Source organism: Carica papaya, chromosome 3, assembly GCF_054855325.1.
Source record: "Carica papaya isolate Zhongbai chromosome 3, ASM5485532v1, whole genome shotgun sequence".
Taxonomy (NCBI): Eukaryota; Viridiplantae; Streptophyta; class Magnoliopsida; order Brassicales; family Caricaceae; genus Carica; species Carica papaya.
In genome coordinates, this window is record NC_142311.1 from 15,503,619 (window position 1) to 15,524,444 (window position 20,826).

The 20,826-nt window shown below is 33.5% G+C and overlaps 1 protein-coding gene across 2 annotated transcripts in view; it reads left to right on the forward strand.

Annotated features, from left to right (window-relative positions):
* Positions 1-19,529, forward strand: part of LOC110808787 (early-responsive to dehydration stress protein (ERD4)) — a 38,606-nt gene extending 19,077 nt beyond the window's left edge. For both annotated transcript variants that reach the window (XM_088216133.1, XM_088216132.1), the window contains 2 exons: positions 18,026-18,259; positions 18,929-19,529. In XM_088216133.1, the coding sequence (XP_088072259.1) occupies positions 18,026-18,259; positions 18,929-19,297 (603 nt within the window). In that variant the 3' untranslated portion in view covers positions 19,298-19,529. The remainder of the gene's footprint in view (positions 1-18,025; positions 18,260-18,928) is intronic.
* Positions 19,530-20,826: the final 1,297 nt, after the last annotated feature.

A 20,826-nucleotide genomic window follows, 5' to 3' on the forward strand; every position in this document is an offset into this window, starting at 1 on the left:
GATAATTAACCCTGAAGACTTAGGATCACTACACCATAACCTATAGTTTTTCACTCGATATGCATATCCCAAAAATATGCATTTCTTTACCCTTGGCTTAAGTTTACAATCCCTAACATGAATATAAGTAGGATAACCAAATACTTTGAACTGAGTAATCAGCAGGTGACCTAGATCATACCTCAAAAGGAGTTTTACTTTCAATAGCTATAGATGGAGATTTATTAATCAAGAAACTAGCAGTGTTAACAGTCTTAGCTCAAAATTCCTGTTCCAAGTCTGAATGAGATAGCATGCTTCGTGCTTTATCACAAAACATTCTATCCATGCGTTCCGCAGTACTATTCTGTTGTGGTGACCCAACACAATTGCGGAGTCTCACTAATATTTTCATATTGTAGAAATCATCAAGCACATAATTACAAAATTCCAACCCATTATCTGTCTTAAGGCACTTGATCTTCCTCTCTGTCCGCTTCTCAATCATAGTCTTGCATATGACAAATGTTGAAAATGCCTATTTCTTGGATTTCAGAAAATACACTCATACCTTTTTAGAGTAATCATCAATCAATATCATGAAATAGCTGACATCACTTTTCAAGGGAACTCTGTGTAGACTCCATAAGTCAGAATGAACATAATCCGACTTATCTTTGGTCTTGTGCACTGCTCTTTTGTTGAATTTCACTTTGGTCTAATTTCCAAACACAAGTGTTCACAGAAACCCATGACTCCTTTATATCTGTTCAACGAACTCTGCCTGCTCAAAACAGATAACCCCTTATCACTCATATGACTCAAACGCAGATACCACAACTGATTTTGATTACTGCCCTGATGCTACAACAACTTCCCCTGAAACTACATTTTCTTAAAAAATATACAATTTAGATTCCAAAATATTTTTCATAAATACCATTGAGGCTTTGTACACTTTAAAAATATTATTTTCTGCATGAAATCTGTACCCTTGATAATCTAAAGTAGAAAGAGAAATCAAGTTCTTCTTTATCTGAGAAATATGCCAACATTTGATTGTTTTGATGCTCTATTAAATGTTCTTAATTTGATGTCACCAATTCCATATACAATCAATAGATTATCATTGCCCGTATACGTAGTACCATTCATCTGTTTATATGTAGTAAACCAATGCGTATGTGGACACATGAAATTTAGTACCAGTATCAAGAAATCAAGAATTCTTTCCATGATCAGAACTTATAGATAAGACTTTTCCAGCACTACTACTATCATTATCATCAGAATTGTTGTCATCAACTAAAATTATAAAAAAATCAAATTAAAGCGTTTAGTCTCTACCTTCATATAAGATAAATATTGCATATATTTAAATAACAAAAAATAAAAGTATTAGATGTAAAAAATATCTATTACTCAAACATTCAACAAAAATATAAATTAGAATAAAATTAAACATGTAATTAACCAAAATGTTGTGAGACCAATATTAGAAAACTCATGAAATTAATATATAATTCATAAAATAATTCTTTAACTATTTTTATAAGATTATTTTGCATAATATCAAATACAATTTTATTAATGATTCATTGTACTTCAAGTCCTACCATAAATATTTTTCTGTAATATTTTTAAAGTATTTTCTCTAAAAAAAATAAAATAGATTAAAAAAAAAGTGTTACCATCTTTAACCTTTAAACAACCGAAAGGAAAAAAATTTGAAAGTTTATTGACAGAACCTCTATCTCTAAAGAGAATTGATTTTAGAAAATATATAATTCTAATTTTGTATCCAAAAAATATAAATAATATTTCAAATTAAAGCTTTTGGTTTCTATTTTCTTTTAAGACCATTATTGCATATATTTGAGTAATAGAACACAAAAGTATTAAATATAAAAAATATTATTACTCAAACATTCAATAAAAACGAAAATTAGAAAAAAATTAAATATATAATTAACAAAAATACTTTGATACCAATGTTAGAAAACTCATGAAATTAACATATAATCTATAAAATAATTTTGTAACTATTTTTCTAAGATCATTTTGCATAATATGATATACAATCACATTAATGGTTCGTTGTAATTCAAGCCCTACAATGAACATTTTTCTGTGATTTTTTAAAGTATTTTTTCTGAAAAAAATAAAATAGATGAAAAGATAAAAATGTCTCCATCTTCAATCTCTGAACAACCAAAAGGAAAACAATTTGCAGGTTTATTAACAGAATCTCTATTTCTAAATAGCATTGATTTTTGAAAAATATGTAACTCTAACATTTTTTGTCCAAAAATTAAAAAAAATATCAAATTAAAACGTTTAGTCTTTACTTTCATATAAGATATATATGCATGAATAATAAAAAATAAAAGTATTAAATGTAAAAAATTGTTATTACTCAAACATTCAATAAAAATATAAATTTTTTCTCTCAACTTGGGATAATCTCTCTTAAAGTGATCATGCTCTCCGCATTCATAACAGTTTTGTCTTCTTAGCTTTAGATTTTGATTTACCCTTTGACTTATTCTCTCTTTCCGTTCTTTCCCTATTCACCAAACTCTCTCTTTCTGTTCTATACTGTAAGAAATTCTTTTTCAACTCTTTTGATTTTAAGACATTACTGATATCATCCAATGAAATACTGTCCTTACCGTACAGCAAAGTGTCAACAAAAATATCATATAATAATGATAGTGAACTGTTGAATACCACATTTTATTATTTAATTAGTTAATTATTTAGTATTATGTAATTAGAATTGTATGAGAATAATAATATCATATTATTAGAATTATAGCAAAATAAGAATTTCCTTATTAGTAGGTTAGGAATTCTATAAATACCCTAAGTGTAACAACCTAAAAGGTGAGAAATAAAATTATTTATTTTTTCTCCAAAAATCAACATGAACACAATATAACTAGGGCCTGATTCTCGTTATCTATCTTGATATCTATATTATTCAAGTTCATAATGATAGAATTAAATACGTCAAGATGCTGTTAAATGGACGTACCTTCATTTATTTTAAGTTTGTACATTATTTTCTTTAGATAAAGGCGTTTCGTCAGCGATCTTGTAAAATATAATTCTTCTAATTTCTTCCACGCATTTGTAGGGAAAACTTTTCCAGCAATTTTTCGTAGAACATTATCAGTTACACTCATGAAAATCGCACATAAGATTCTAGCTTGCAGATATGCCTTTTCTTGCTCTCTTATACCATTTGAAAATTTTTCTTCAATTGCTTTCCACAAACCCTGTAGTACTAGTGATGACCTCATTCTAATTTTCTATATACTGAAACTTGTTTTAACATCAAAATTTTCTACCTTATATACTTCATGAATGCCATCTCAAATTCCTAAAGTATGCACAAAAAACAGAAAAATAGAGAGAAATAATACTGTCAGAAAAATAAAAAATTACTCACAGAGAGTCACCATTGCATAGAAAACCACCACGCGCAACCACTAAAGCACCGCATGTGCCTCCACGCACCTCCTTGCACTGTCACATGCGTGACCGCCGAAGCTTTCACGCGCTGCTATTAGCTGCCGTTCACCTTTATCGGAAAATACCAAAAAACGCACAGAATCTCGCCAATCATTGGATCCGGCACAGATATGGTGAAAACGTGCTGAAAAACTGTTGAAAAATGCCTTCGTGCAAAGCTGAACACCGCGACTTCTTCTTCCTCTCCAGTGCGCTTCCGCCATGGTTTCTCTCTTCGGCTCTTCTCGTTTCATGCACAGACAAGGCCGAAAAATTCTTCCTTCCTCTTCGATTGCGCAAATTAGAAGAAAAAATGAGCCGGTCGCACGGTTTTTCTTTCTTTTTTGGCCAGCCACGATTTTTCATTGTCAGGCTTCGCGCGGCTGTGCCTAAACAGATCTCCCCATGCCACTCTTCTTCTTTCACCGGTCGCCGCACGTCTTCCCTTCAACTTGTGTGTTCTGGTCCGTTTCACCGCCAGCCGCCTCTGGTCTTAAGGGGAAGAAAACACAGTTGGTGCGATTATTTTCTTTAGTTTCCAAAATTTTTTTTGCTTTCCCCTTTTTTAATGACATTCTTTCTTTAATCCAGTTCAAACCCGAGCTCTGATACCACTTATTAAGAAAATAGTCCCTAAAACATGCACAATCACAAATAAAATAAAAGGAGAAAAATAACAACATAAGATTTTACGTGATTCGACAGTGTGTTTACATACATGGAAAATACCAGTAAGAAAAATATTCCACTATGACCAAAAGAGAAAACATCATTATATATATGGAGGTTTTTAGGATTTTTTAGGTCTCCAAAATATACATAAAATTAATCCCTAAGATAATTAAAAAAATACCTTCATGATTAAGAAGAAAAAAACTTGCATCAGTATCTCAATTGCAATTCAAACATGGGTTTGATTCACAGAAATTATCAGAATTTAAACTACATCAACAATGAGATTAATATTTTAGTAGGCATTTTAACTCATTAAATGATAAAATAAAATAATTAAATAATAAAATATGGTAATCAACAATTACCTTTAGTATTCTTTTATATTTATTCAAATTCTTGTATCAAACATGTCAAGCCTGGTCAAGATTCAACTTATGTTGAAATCTAACTCGAAAAGGACTCATTTAACTAAACAAGGCAAACTTGAGACTAAATTGCTTGAACTAAAAGCTCATATTCGTTTATTTAAAATTAAATTAGATATATATGTGCATTAAGACAAATCACTTAAACTATATTTTTCGAAATTTATTATTATTTGCATTAACTAAATTATATAATTATATGTTTAAATATACTGGCTGTGAGGAGAGTATTACACCACTGGTTAGTCTGTGTCCAATAATGGGTTACATATCATCTTGGAATATGATGGAGAACAACCAAAATAAGAAAGTAGTGAACAAAAGTGATGCAAATAAGGCTAAAAACACTCAAGATACTCAAAGAGTATCAAAAGGTGACTTGCAGTAAATTTCAAATGATGTAAACACAAATAGAGTTTCAAGAATGAGTCTATAATTATATGGTGTCACAAACAATTAATGATTTTGGTTAAGAAGATTGGAGTTATAACGAGTTACATAACAATTACATGCCTATAATTAGTCTAGTTATTGTTGGAGTTACAATTGTAATTATCACATAATTAACCTAATTATTGTGGGAGTTACAATTGTAGTTATTGTGTTGTAATTTATCATTGATTTCTTTGGCTATAAATACTAAAGGAATTCTTTTTTGTGGATATCAAGAGTTGTAATCAAATATTTCAGAATTGAGTTGAGAACGTTTTGGTTTTCTCTTCACTTTATGCACGAGGTGTTGATTTGGAATACAATTATTATCAATTGTATTTCAATTTTGATTTTCAATTTCAATTGTTCTTAGTGCTTGTTTGGATTGGGTTCAAGGGATATCATTTATCTTTCTTAGGTTTTATTTAACTTCTACCATTTGGGTGATTGAATAAATTTGATTCATTTTTTACTTGTGATTTAAATTCTGTTTTAAACCGATTGAAGAGTTTTAAGGTTCAAGTAACGGGTCTTGGGGTTCCGCATCAAAAAGTTTTTAAAAAGAACTAGAGTGAGAGCTAATTTGCATTCAAGAGACAAGAATTGATAATGTGGGAATTGATATTGCGAGAAGTCTATGGGAGAAAAGAGACATGACATAGTGCGATCTCCATATGGTTGGTACCTCGATTGCCATTTATTTTAGTGGAATTCTTGGAAACTAGATTTATTACTAGTTGTCTATATTGTGAATTCAGTTGCAAGGATTCCTCTTCTTCGCAGGTCTTCACTAGTTCTATGAGAAGAGGAAGGTTTTATGAGGTAGCAGTGTGGAATGGATCTGAACTTTTTGTGCGAAACTAGGATCTCCTTGGGGTCATAGGGGTGAGTTCAACATAATTTTCTTTTGACTATGAAAGATTTTCAAGGAACACTTTCACCACTTTATAAAAAGAGTTCAAGTCATGAATGGGTTGGGCCTCATGAATCTCTCTTTTTGGGTGGAAATGAACTTGATCCACTCTTAAAGAGAATGCAGTGTTTCTCTAAAATTAATAGATTTCTTGTGATCTTTAGCTTCGAAGTCTTCTCTGAATCTAGTCTAAAATATCCATCCTCGCATCACCGTGGATAACCATCCGATTTGTCTTCATCTCGTGGTGTAAAATGGAGTCCTAGCCCCTTCCCCTTTGAAGACAAATGGTTTAAGGTGGAGGGTTTCAATGACCTGCTTTGGTGGAGTGAGTTTAGCCCAAAGATCTTTCCTAGTTCTAGAATTTTCAGCAAAAACCTAGCCCATGTGAAGTTGAAGTCTTTGAATCCTAACCATGATAATAAGGAGTTTGATTCAGGAAGAAACTATCCTGGGAAATTAAGGAGCTAGTGGCTCATGGGAAGCTTATATATGAGATCGATTGGAGGCTAGAATTGACGTTGTAATAGATTAAAGAAGGGGGCTAGAGTATTCAATTCTTTCATAGTAAGAGTTATCACCATAGGAACAACTTTATGACAAAAATCATTGTCGAAATGCTTGAATTTGTATTGTAAATTGAAAGAGAATCAATGAAAGGTTTTGATAGCAACTTTTTGTGATCTGATCTTAAGTTTGACAATATTAGACAACAAGGGATAATGTTTGGAGTGCATTTGGTGAAGCTGATATCCATGTGACCTTTTTGGTTTGTAAGTGTAATGAGTTACGAAAATATTGAATACACTAAAGAGGGATCTATATATGATATCATAAATAATCTTATTAATGTTAATATATATAGAAAATCAATTAATGATTATATGAGAATATTCTGTAATATTGTAACACTCTCTCTAAAGCTAAAGTATAAATATTAATTATGCCCAGCTTGTTATGAAGATATTCAGTTCGGGTTCCATTTAAAACCTTTGTGAATATGTCACCTATTTGTTTCTGTCTTCACATAATTGGTAGAGATCAAGTTTTCCTGAATATTCTTATGTATGAAGAGACAATCAACCTTGATATACTTGATTTTTTCATGGTACACTGGATTTAAAGCAATATGAAGGCAACTTGATTATTATACTAGAGTTTTGCAAGTAATATGAGATTCAAACCCACTTCAGCTAAGAGATGTTGTATCTATAAGATTTTACATGTGAGTTGGATTGCTTTGCATTCGGACTCTACACTAGATCGGTACACAACAGTCTGCTTTTTACTTCTCTATGATATTAGGTTCCCACCAACAATAACACAATAGCCTGTAGTGGACTTTCTATTAATTTTAAATTCAGCCCGATCAGTATCTGCAAAACATTTAATGTGAGTGTGTTTATGATTGCTAAACAATATGCCAAGTCCTGTAACACGTTTTAAGTAGTACAAAATCTATTTCAAAACTTCCAAATGTTTGATTGTAGGTGCATGCATAAACTGACTAACATCACTGACAGGATATGTAATTTTTGAATGAGTTATTGTGAGATAATTCAATTTTCTAACTAATCGTTTGTACCTTTCTAGATCATTAAGGGGGTCACCATCATCTTTAGTGATATGTACAATTTGTACCATTGCTGTGTTGTATAGTTTAACTCACAGTTTTTCGGTTTTTACAAGTAGATCAAGTACATACTTCATCTGAGATAAGAAAATCTTTTTTTTGCTTCTTGTTACTTCTATTTTCAAGAATTATTTTAACTAATTCAAATCTTTAGTGTGAAACTTGGTATGTAATTATGACTTGAGAGAGAATGTTCTTATAAAGTCATCTCTTGTAATGACAATATTATCAATATAGACAATAAGAAATATAAGACCAGTTGCTGATCGTTTATAAAAAATTGAGTGATCACACTTGTTCTTCTTCAACCTAAATCTCAAAATTACTTTATTAAATTTGTCAAACCACGTACGGAGATTTTGTTTCAAATCATACAAATTTTTTTTCAAATAACAAAGTTTTCCGTACTTCCCTAAGTAACAAACCCAGGTGATTGCTCCATATACACTTTTTTTAGGAGATCGCCATGAAGGAAAGCATTATTGATATTCAACTAGTGTAAGAGTCAATTTCAAGATGCCACAATAGAGATGAATAAACGAACAGACGTAAGTTTGGTCACCGGAGAGAAGGCATCAGAATAACCGACCTCGTAGGTCTGAGCATAACTTTTTACTACAATTTTGGTTTTAAGTCTTGCCATAGTTGCATCTTTGTTTACTTTGACTGAAAATACTCATTTGCACCCTATGACCATTTTTCGTTTGGATAAATCCACCAAATCTTAAGTATGATTTTCATTGAGAGCATTTATCTTCTTAAGCATTACATTATGCCAATTAGAATGATTCAAAATTTTCTTAACTGTCTTGGGTGTGCAAATTGAATTTATAAAAATAAATAAAGAGTTAGACGAGGAAGACAAATGATCATATGAAATAAAATTAACAATGAGATTAGTTGGATGATGCACTGGTGTTTACCTTTGCGAATACCAATAGGAAGATCAAGATCCTGTGAGGTAGAATCAGATGACAAGGGAGCTGGTATAGAACGTGTATTATTAGTTTGTTGTCTTTTAGAATAAACATGAATAGTTGGTGGCAGTACTTGGGTCGGAAGCACACTAACACTATCATCCGTTTCCTCAAGTAGAGCTGGAGGCACATCATATGGGAAAATACTATTATCTGTTTGCTCAATGGAGGCACTTGGTGTGAACCTATAGATGAGCCACTCATTGTCCAGTTCTTGACTTGTAGAATTAGACAATAAAGAGAAGAACGATGTATTTTCTAAAAAAGCCACATCAGTTGATATCAAAAATTTATTGAGTTCTAAAGAGTAGTACTGGTATCTTTTATGAAGGTGATAATATCCAAAAAAGATACACTTCAAGACCTTTGGGTCCAATTTTATCACATTAACTTGCACATTTCGAACATAACAGGTGCTACCAAATATCATAAATTGCATTGGAAATAAAGATTTGTTTGAAAAAAGAAAACTGTAAGGAACATCTCTATTGAGTACTGTAGATGACAGGCAATTAATCAAGAAACAAATCGTGGAAACAACATCAGTTCAGAATTGTTTAGGCATTTGCATTTGGAACAAGATGGCTTGAGCTATCTCAAGTAAATGTCCGTTCTTTCTCTTATCGATTCCATTTTGAGAAGGTGTATTAACACACGAGTACTGATGAAGAATCCCATGTTGAGTCATATAGTTCTGAAATGAGTCTAACCTATATTCATTAGCATTATCATTTCTCAATAGATGCACGAAAATATTGAATTGGGTCTTGATTTCAGCACAAAGTACAAAAGTGAGAAAATACTTCAAAATTATTGTTCATAACATATATCTAATTCATTCGAAAAAAATCATTTATAATGGTAACGAAATACTTAAACTTTGTTTTGCATGGAACAGGATATGAGCCCCAAACATCAGAATGAACTAACTCAAAAATAAACTTAGCTCGTCTATTAACTCTTAGACTTGATGGATTATGGTGATGTTTTGTAAACCGACATGACTCACAATCCAATGAAGGTATATCATGAAATTGAGAACATAACTTTTTCGATACAGACAGAGAAGAATGTCCTAATTGATAATGTGTTTCAAATGAAGAAACAACATTAGAGCAGACAACTGATCGAGATACCTAGATATCAAGAATGTAGAGATTATTTGATACATATCATTTACCAATAGTCTGTTTCATCATAAGATCTTGAAAAACACAGTGATTAAGAAGGAATGTAATACAACAATTCAGATCTTTAGTAAACTTATTAACAAAAATCAGATTAAAAGTAAGTTTAGGTAGACTTAATACAAATAACAAGGTAATAGATGAAGTTTGTTTTGTGATCTCGGAACTCAGAAATATTATAGGTTTACTCACTAGCAATAGTTACAGGAAAATGTGATTTGTATGGTCAAAAACTAGAAAAGATATTATAATTACCTATCATGTGATCTGTAGTACTCGAATCAATCACCAATCTGTTCGAAAAGGAGATAATATATTTTTTCTTTGATTCAGTAAGAGCAGAAAATTTATTCAAAGATTCTTGATACTGAGAGAATTAAACATTCTCGTCAGCTGAAATCATAACAGTTCTTTCAGAATATGAGCTAATAGTAGCAGGAACAATATTAGCGGTATGTGTTCTCTAATTTTGATCCATCAATTTCTTACAGTACTGTTTTATATGCTCTTATTTACGGCAATAGTAGCAAGTAATATTACCACCCATGTTAATTTAAGAATTAAGATGTCACAAAAAAATATCCAGACAAACAATAACCAAAAATAGACGGAAAAACAGAAATACAGCAAATAAATCAGAAATTCAGATATAGACAGAGTACTTAGACCCATTGAAAAACCACCAGAACCTCACTGCCACCATCGAGGACCAAGCACCACCGTAGGAAAACACACGCCCCACTACGGGAGATGCACGCGCTGTCGCTGGAAACCACCAAGCGATGTCCCTTTGACTGGAAATTGCCACAGAACCGTGGCGCATCGAAATCTGAAATGAATCTCGCAAAATTGCGCCAAAAAACACCCCACGAACCTTGCTATAGCATGATCTGCCTCTGCCTCGGCTTCCTCTCTCCGGCCTTCTATTTCATGCTTAGAACCAGCAGAACAGAGCCTTTTTCGGCCTCTGCCTTCGCACGAAATCAGACGCGCACGTCTTCTCTTTCCAGACACGCATGGAAACGGAGGATCTAGCTTCCTTTGCTTCTTCCACTTCTTCTGCTTCTTTTACTTCCACTTCTATCTACTGCCTCTGGTGCTGGGAATGAGTTGTTCAACTTCTCTTTTGGTTTCATCTAATCTGACCTCTAAAACCCTAACTCTAAACCTGGTACCATAATAAAATTAGAAAAATATTGAATATTTCTTATTATATTTCATTCCAATGGGTTAAGTATATATAGAAATTGAAGAGGGATCTATATAGGGTAACATAAATCATTCTATTAATGTCAATATATATAGGAAATCAACTAATTACATGAGAATATTCTGTAATATATTTTATAATATTGTAGCAGTAACCAAGATAAGGCTCCTGGACTTGATGAATTTTCTATGGTTATTCTATGGAATTTTTTTGATATCATATGTAGGGATTTCATGGGTACATGCTTCGAAGGATACAGAAGTGATTTTGGCTTACTTGATCCACTTTCCTAATGGTAATTCCTGAAGGAAACAGTAGATATGAAGGACTTCAGGCCAATTAGCTTCATAGTTAGTATCTTGAAACTCATTGCTAAATCTCTTGATGGGAAATTGAACAAGGTGATTAATAGTGGGGAAGTACAAAAAGTTCTTGCGGAGGGCTGTCAGATTTTTTTTTTAATCTCTGACCGCAAACGAGGTTATTGATTGTATTTTAGATTTGGGAAAAGATGCATTCGATCTACTGTCAATATTGAGAAAAAATGTGCTTTCGTGCTAAATGATGCAAGTGGGTAGAAAGATGTGTATTGGCCACCCTTTTTGTTGTATTTTTAAGGTGGCCTTTCATGTTTTTGTTTGCTACTCAAGAGGCCTCGAAGAAAGGAATCTTCTTTCTTTTTTCCTCTTTATCTTGGTCATGGAAGCTTTTACCTTGATGCTTGTACCTAGCCAGAGCCTCTAACCTCATCAAAGGTTTTGGTGTTGGTAGTGGTGACTCAAGAAAGGAGATGACCCATTTATTGTATGCTAGTCAAACTTTATTATTTGCAGGTCTAGGAAAATTCTTGATGAATTTAAGGTGCATTTTAGTTTATTCAACATCCAGCCTCTGAATCGACTTGGTACCTTTGAAGATAGTTTTGGGGTAGAAGAATGCACATTAGGGGTTTTTGCAGCTTCACTCCCTCTCAAATATCTTAGTCTGTCTCCTGGTGCTAAATTCAAGAACCTAAGTACTTTGAAGCCAATTTTCGATAAGATTGAAGGAAGATTGTCTTATTGGAAGAAAGCTATCTAGTAAAAGTTGGTGGACTCGCCCTCATTAAAAGTACAGTCTTCAACTTGCCCATTATTACCTCTCTCTACGTCGCATTCTCCACAGTGTTGCTAAGAGATTAGAAAGCTTGGAATGTCATTTCTTGTGGGGGAATTATGAGGACCAGAAGGGTTATCACCTTGTGGCCACGATGAGGTTGGAGGGCCGGTTTGCTTCAGTGGGTCTTGCTATAAGATTTCTTATTTTAAGAACAAAGTCTATTGATTAAGTGGGTTTGGATGGTCAAGTACATAAGTGCCTTGTGGAGAGAGGTGATTATTGCCAATTATGGTTTGGAAGGAAGGGGCTAATGATAACTAGGTTTAGATAAAGTGATACAGAACTAGTAAGAGGAAAATAAATGTTTCAGGGTTTATGTTGAAAAGAATAGGAAAGTTTAATTTCCTTCTTTTAGTAGACTTCTAGCTCTATTATAACTTTAAGTAGTTAGAAACTTTTCTATTGAGTAGAATTCCTAAATAATTGAAGAAAATTGAGAGAAAATATTCTTCTTCTTTGATGAATGATTTCCACACATATAGATACAAGTCTACTACCCTAACAACCTAACAAATTCTGGAGAGAAACCTAACAAAATTCTGTTTTTAAGGACAAATTTATTGTAACAAATTTGTTGGTGATTCTCTCCATTTACAGCACATAACAACTGTAAATGGTTCCTCCATTTACAACACATAACAGTTGTAAATAACCAGTTTTAATCCTAACTTATTCTTCTAATTATTATATTTTCTACACTCTCCCTCAATCTAGTTTACGTATATGTTGAGTAAATCTAGATTGGATATTATGTTATCAAAGGTTCTCTTAGGAAGAGTTTTAGTTAGAATATCTGCGATATGTTGATTGGTTGAAATATGCATCAGAGTTATAGTCCCATCTTCCAATTTTTCTCTAATGAAATGACGATCAATCTCCACATGTTTAGTTTTATCGTGATGTACTGGATTTTTGGCCATACTAATTGTTGATTGGTTGTCGCACCATACTTTCATAGATATATTGTTGAGAACTTTTAATTCTTCAATTATTCTCTTTAACCATACACCTTCATAAATACCATGAGCGAGTGCTCTAAATTTAGATTCTGCACTGCTGCGAAACACAACAGACTATTTCTTACTTCTCCAGGTAACCAGGTTACTCCAAACATAGGTACAATATCCTGATGTAGATCTCCTGTCGTTTGTAGAACCTGCCCAATCCGCATCCGTGTAAATTTCAACACCCCTTCTGTCTATTTTTTGAAAGAATAAACCTTATCCCGAAGTTTTCTTGAGATACCTCAGAATCCGATACACAGCACTCATGTGATCTTCTGTTGGCTGATGCATGAACTGACTTACTGTACTTACTGCAAAACTGATGTCTGGTCTTGTGTGAGCCAAGTAAATAAGTTTCCTAATAAGTATCTGGTATCTCCTTTTGTCAACCATTTTATTACTGATTCTGGATCCAAGTTTGATGACTGAGTCCATAGGGGTGTCAGCAAGTTTGCTTCCTAGCATCCCAGTCTCCTTTAGAAGATCCAGAATGTACTTTCGTTGAGAAACTGAAATCTTTTTTTTTTATTTATTTACTTCCATACCGAGGAAGTACTTTAGTGCTGTAAGATCTTTTATTTCAAATTCTTTGGATATAAATTCTTTAAGTTTCTGAATCTCCTCAAGGTGATCTCCTGTAAGAATGATATCATCAACATATACAATCAAAATAGTCTTTTTACCTGATATGCAATGTTTGACGAACAATGTATGGTCGGATTGACATTGTTAATATCTTTTATGTTTTACAGCTCTTGTGAATCTGTCAAATCATGCTTTTGGATCTAATTTTCCACGAAGATGTTTATGAATGTGAACATATGCTAAACACCCAAACACTTTAAGTGGCAAAGTGTTTAAGATGTGAGAATCAGAAAAGATTTTTAAGAGGATAGTGTATGATGATTGAAACTGTAGAATACGGGAGGACATCCGATTAATCAAATAGGTAGCTATAAGGACAGCCTCTCCCCAAAGATATTTTGGTACATGTGTGGTGAACATGAGAGATCTAACAATCTCAAGAATATGTTTGTTTTTTCTTTCGGCTATGCCGTTTTGCTGTGGAGTATGAACGCAGGAGGTTTGATGAATAATGCCATGTTCAGTAAATTATTTTTAAAGAGTATTTTCAAAATATTCACAAGTATTGTAGGATTTCAATACTTAGATGGTAGCATGAAATTGGGTTCGAATCATTGTATGAAATTTTTTAAATAGGAATCCCACTTCAAATTTTTCCTTCATGAGAAATACCTAAGTAATTCTTGTATAGTCATCAATAAAAGATACAAATCACCTAATTTCGGAAACGTTGGAAACCCTGAAAGGACCCAAAATATCACTGTGAATTAATGCAAATGGTTTAGATGGTTTATATGGTAGACTATGGAATGAACTTCAAGTATGCTTAGAAAATTGGCAAACTTCACACTGTAATGAAACTGGATCTTTTCCTTTAAATAGTAGTGGAAACATCCTTTTTAAGTACATGAAGTTTGGATGTCCTAATTTATAGTGCCACAACATAATATCATGATCATTATTTTTGGAAATAGGAACAGAGTTTTCACATACTGCATTGTGAGCTTGTCTTTTAGAGGTGTTGACTTGAAGCAAATATAATCCCGAGCTCATCTTAGCACTGCCAATCGTCCTCATCGAGTCCAAATCTTGGAAATTACACATATTAGAAACAAATTTCGTAGCACATTTCAAATCTTCACATAGTTTGCTGACAGACAACAAATTACAATCCAAATTCGGAACATGGAGAACTGAACAGAGAGTCAAATTTAGAGACAAATTTACAGAGCCCATTCCTGCCACTTTTGAGAGAGAACCATCTACAATTCTGATTGAAATATTTTCTTCACATCTTCTGTAATTTGGAACATTGAGAAATCGCCACTCATATTATCAGATACTCCAGAGTCTACTACTCACACCTGTCCTTTTTCTAAAAGAGCAGATAAACCATGAATATTACCTTTGTGTGCCACAGAGGCACTGACCGGGTGAGATTTCTTGGATAAGATTTGTTGGAGGGCTTCCAATTGTTCAGAGGTAAATGGGTCTTTTCCCATCTCATCAAAAATTACTTCCTCAGTCGTTACGTGATTTCCTCAAAGCTTGCTGGAGGTCTCTGCTTTCGACATTTTCCACTCACCCGAAGGTGGTTTCCAGTCACTTGGCTTACTGTGAAGCTTCCAGCAACGTTCCCGAGTGTGCCCTAGCTTCCGACAGTGGTCGCACCAGGGCCTTGTCTTCTTCGTTCGAGTGTCAATCACTTGGGTTGTGAGAGCTGAAGAATTTTCAGTCTGGTGAGGTTGGTCATTCTCTCCCATCATGATCTTCCGACGACTCTCCTCGCGTCGAACCTTAAAAAAAACTTCTCGAAGACTCGGCAAGAGTTTGGTGCTTAGAACACGTCCCCGAATCGCGTCGATATTTTTGTTTAGCCCTAGCAGGAATTTGAAGATTCGCTTTCGTGTCCTCGGGGCAGTTCCAGTGACGCTATTCGAAGGCGTCCATCTGCTGCCAATTTCGACTAAGGATACTGTAATACTGGGTGACACTGAGTTTTCCTTGTCGAAAGTCATGAAGAGTTGACTCGATTTCGAATATTGCAGAGATATTTTGCTTGCTGGAGTAGAGTTCTTGTGCTGCATTCCAGATTTCATGAGCAGTTTCGTAGAGAAGGAAATTCTCTCCGATTTCAGGAGTCATTGAAGTAATGAGCCAGGACATGACCATACTGTCTTTGATCTCCCAGGTTTGTGCATTTACATCGGACGCTGGAGGAGGCATGAGCTTTCCAGTGAGGTGCCCATAACGCCCCCTTCCGCGGATGAAGAGACGGACAGACGACGGCCATTGAAGGAAGTTGCTGCCATCGAGTTTATGTCCTGTGATACAGGATGATGGTAATTCACTCACAGCTCTGGTTGTTGCTGTGTGATGATAAGAATCAGAGGAAACTTCTGGTGGAGAGGATGGAAGCTCACCCGAGGCTATTTTTGATTACAGCTCAGCAGGTTTTGATATCAATTTCTTTTTGGATCAGGTATTGCTCTGATACCATGAAGAAAATTGAGAGAAAATATTCTTTTTTGATGAATGATTTCCACACATATATATACAAGTCTACTACCCTAACAACCTAACAAATTCTGGAGAGAAACCTAACAAAATTTTATTTCTAAGGACAAATTTGTTGTAACAAATTTGTTGGTGATTCCCTTCATTTATAGTACATAACATCTGTAAATAGTAGAACCATTTACAGCACATAACAGTTGTAAATAACTATTTTTAATCCTAATTTATTTTTCTAATTATTATATTTTCTACAATAATCATATTACTATTTTGATTATATTTTATTATTTATAAATAAGATACTCTACCATAATTATTTTGTTAGACTATTCATATGATCATAATTCGAACATTGGGTACTAATTTTATTATAGAAACTTGAGATCCTTAATTTTGGCTATTAAAAAATTTTCTTAAAATCTTGCTTTCAATATAGAAATAGATTAGTAAATACCGGAGTTCTTTCATAGACATGACTTTTTCTAAGTCTCAAAAATGGTTGAGCTTTCACATTTGAGTTTCTGAGCAGATTGTTGATCTGGCAAGAGGCCACTTAAAAAACCATTTCATGAAAATTTTTGCTCCCACCAGAGAGGCGGAAGTTTTGGTTAGTAATATCATTGTAGTAACTCAATCGCATCTGGGAAGGATGTATTATTATTGAATTTCATATAAGAGTTGAAATCATATTTTACCAATAAATTGACTTGAGACTAGTAGTTTGAGTATGAAAATTGCTAGTTGTGGTTCTTAGTCAGGAGACTTCCAAATGGTATCAAGTCACCCCTAAATTATTGCCACAGTGGAGGTACTAGTTCTGTTTAAATTGGATTTGATATCATGTTTATCTTTATTGTTTGGGATCGCGAGAATTCAAAGGAGAGCTTATAATACTCTGCATCTCATATCTATAGTGTTCCAATTATGTTTTGTATGAGTGCTAATTCTTACTCTTAGAACATCCAACTGACTTAAAATCTTAATGATTGGGAGGTACAAAATGACTTCCATTTCAACATTCTTAGCTTTCTGCCATTTCGATACTAAGGTTTGTGAAAGTCCAGAGTGGTCTTTCATGAAAAAAAAATGGTTCATTTTCTGTCAGGTCCTTTTGCCATAATCTATCTCCTCCTTTGGTGTGCTGAAGCTAGATGGTTATGATTCGACTCTCTCCCTCTTTAATATGTCTTGGGCGGCTAATGGTTTGATAACCTGGGTGGCATAAAGCTAGAAAACTAGGAGGAAACTTACACCCTTCATTTCAGTGTTTGGGTGATTTGGAAAGAAAGCAACGAGAGAGTTTAAGGCATCATATGTCCTTTTGATAGTATTATATAATTGCTACCAAGATACTACACATATGGGTGGTGCTTATTCTCCTCTTGGTAGGGCGGATATAACACAATCAACCTTAGAGACGATAGTGTGTCTATTCATTAAAATAAGAATTGAGTAGGGAATAGTGAGGAGCCTTACCCCTCCTTTGTTCTATTCAATGTACTGAATGCAGCCTAAAGTATAGACTAATTTATAAGGTTCTGAAAATTTCGTATACAGGTCTTTGCTTATAGTTTCACATTTATGTAAAAGCCTTTTGTCATTTTTGCTTGAGATACAGAATATGCATGTGGGACAAATTTGTTATGGCTGGAAAATTGAAACAGATCTGCAAATTGGCATAATTACAAAAGGCTGATTGTTGTTTCAAAAATTCTTTTAGGGATCAGATATGCTTATAATGCATAATACATTGTGATGTATCTTGTATGCAGTTCTTTGACAATAAATTTCAATTTTATTTCTTGATTATGCAGATTATTAATGTCTACAATCAACAGTATGAGAGTGGTGCTGCCTTCTGGCCACACGTTCACAGCCGCATAATTGCAGGCTTACTGATATCTCAGCTTTTGTTGCTGGGTCTTCTCAGTACAAAAAGAGCTGCCAAGTCCACACCTTTGCTTGTTATCTTACCCATTTTAACATTATGGTTCCATAAGTATTGCAAAGACCGCTTTGAGCCTGCATTTAGAAAGTATCCACTTGAGGTAAGCACTAGCTTTTCAAATTAGCTAACTTTTTATCAGAAAGATATCTGGAAGACATAAAAATTTTATTTTTAGAATTTCTTCAAAAGAGTGAATTTATTAAGAATGATGTTGCAGACAGCATTTTGTTACTACTTAAAAGGAGTTTTAAGGGTATATTTAGGTATTGGGTTTGACGGTATGTTTATATCTGAGTCTTCCAAAAGCCTGAAAACAGTTTCCTTTTGATTTCTGTCTGAAGTACATGTAGGGGAAGCACCTTTTTCTTTTTCTTTTTCAGATATGAATTCCAATCTGATCAGTTAGGTTTATTGAGCAAGTCAAGCCAAATTGCAGATAGTGTCTTTTCTTTCATATCCAATTCCTTAAATTTAGGCACTATATGGCTTTTTCCCATTATGTTTAACCTCATAGATTCTATCTGAAGAATGTTTTGTTCAAGTTGTTGTTGATTCGGTTTCAAATGCATCTTTAGTTGAAAGTTTTTTCTTGAAGCTTTTCTCATTCAGTTTTATTCTTTTATGTAACATTTTGGGCCAACTTCTTGGGGGAAAACAGGTGTCAAGCAAACTTATTTTTATTTGGATTTCATATGACATTGACATATAAGGGGTTGCTTCCTTTGTTCATGTCCTGATGAGGTTATATTTCCTCCTGTTACATTCTCAGGAAGCAATGGCAAAGGACATGTTGGAGCGTTCTACTGAACCTGACCTGAACTTGAAGGCTTATTTGGCAGATGCTTACTTGCACCCTATTTTCCAAACATTCGAGGAAGAAGAGGAAATGGTGGAGGTTAGGGTAGATAAACTCCAGACTCATTGCAGCAGTCCTGCTGCCAGTGAACTAAGTTCCCCCTCCCCACCCCATCACACTTACCATCAAAGCTCAAGTCGTGATGATCATGTCTATCAACCTTCCTCGCCTCCTCGCTATGTCCATCATCCTTCTGTGCACCCTCATCATATTGATCCCTCGAGTTACGTCTATAGCCATTCCTCTCAATCTCATTATGCCTATCACTATGAAGAGCATTGATTTGAGCTTATGCTTATTACATGAACTAATCTTTCAGTAGGTTATAACCATTGATTTTTCTTTTAGCAAAGCCTGTTTGTGTCTGAGTTGGCTTCTCTTGGTGTAATTAGATTAATTTTACTACAAATGTGGCTTATGATGTTCTGTCCAAATTACACACTGATGCTTCTACTGTGTCATTACTGTTGAAAAGCTTTCACATCAGCTAATTAAATCACTTGATTTTCCAGAATTCCTTCATAGTTTCCTTCACTTCGCACTTAAAATTATGGTTGTGGCGTCTTTTTCTGCATTTATCTTTAATTTCCTAATGATATATTGTACTGTTCGTCAATTTATTTTTTGAATGTTAAATTTAGCTTTGATGTTAAAATGTTACCACAATGTCTTTCAGGATTTATTTAAATCATAGAACTACATAAATCAATATTGTATTAAATATATGAATTAATAAATTAATTATTTAATGATTATGATAAAATTACTGAATTAATTAATCAATATTTAAGAATTTTCCTCTAAACTTATTATATACTTCTACTTAGTATAAAAAATATCCTAATATCTTTACTAATTTTATGTAATTATAAGAATATGTGAATAAATATTAAGTTAATTATATATTTTTATTAAATTAATTAATTAATAAGTAACAAAATTTTCCCTAGATTACTATTAGGCCTATCCACATATTAATAAAATTACTACAATATCTGTGATAACTTAAGTTATAAGACTATATAAAAAAATATAGGATTGAGTATATAGGAATTGTTAAATCAATTCATTAATAACTACTTTGTGACAACGTGTCCCCCACTACTAGGTTACCGGTGTCAAACTACTAATTAACTTAAAAAATTAGTCACTAAACAACACATATTACAGTAAGGATCAAAATCTTCTATCTTCGTGACATATTGTAATACTATTTACAATAATTAAAGATAGAGTCAAAATAAAATATGACAATACTCATTAAGTACAGGATACTTAATTCTGACTGGAGCACTACTTATTGTCCCTTACTGATCCGGTTTTGTCTCCGAATTCTCTTAGTGTAAAAAATTGCCACAATGAATTTGGATGAGATTCAACATGCTCAGTAAATATAAGAAGTAATCTGCACCCTAGACATGTGAACACACAATTCATATACTCACTCAGAGATACAAATTTTAAAATCTTTCTTAGAAAACAATAAAACTAGATGATAAAATTTTAGGTTAATTTCTCCTTCTTTCTATTCCAACCTTCCAAATCATACTACTTGAATTTGCATTTACTTGTAACACCTAGGCCCAAGTCAGAAGATAGTACCCAGGCCAAAATTGGGCATCATAAGGGAAAAAAAAAAGAGGCACCCAGATGCATGCACGCCTCTAGAAGCCGAAGAGGATGAAGAAGAAGAAGCCTCAACCTGCATGCCAAAGAAGAAGCGTGTAGGGTTTTATGTTCTCCCGCCTATTAAATAAAAAAAGAAGGAATAGAGAGAGAGAAGAAATTGGTCGCATGTGAAGCTGAACGAT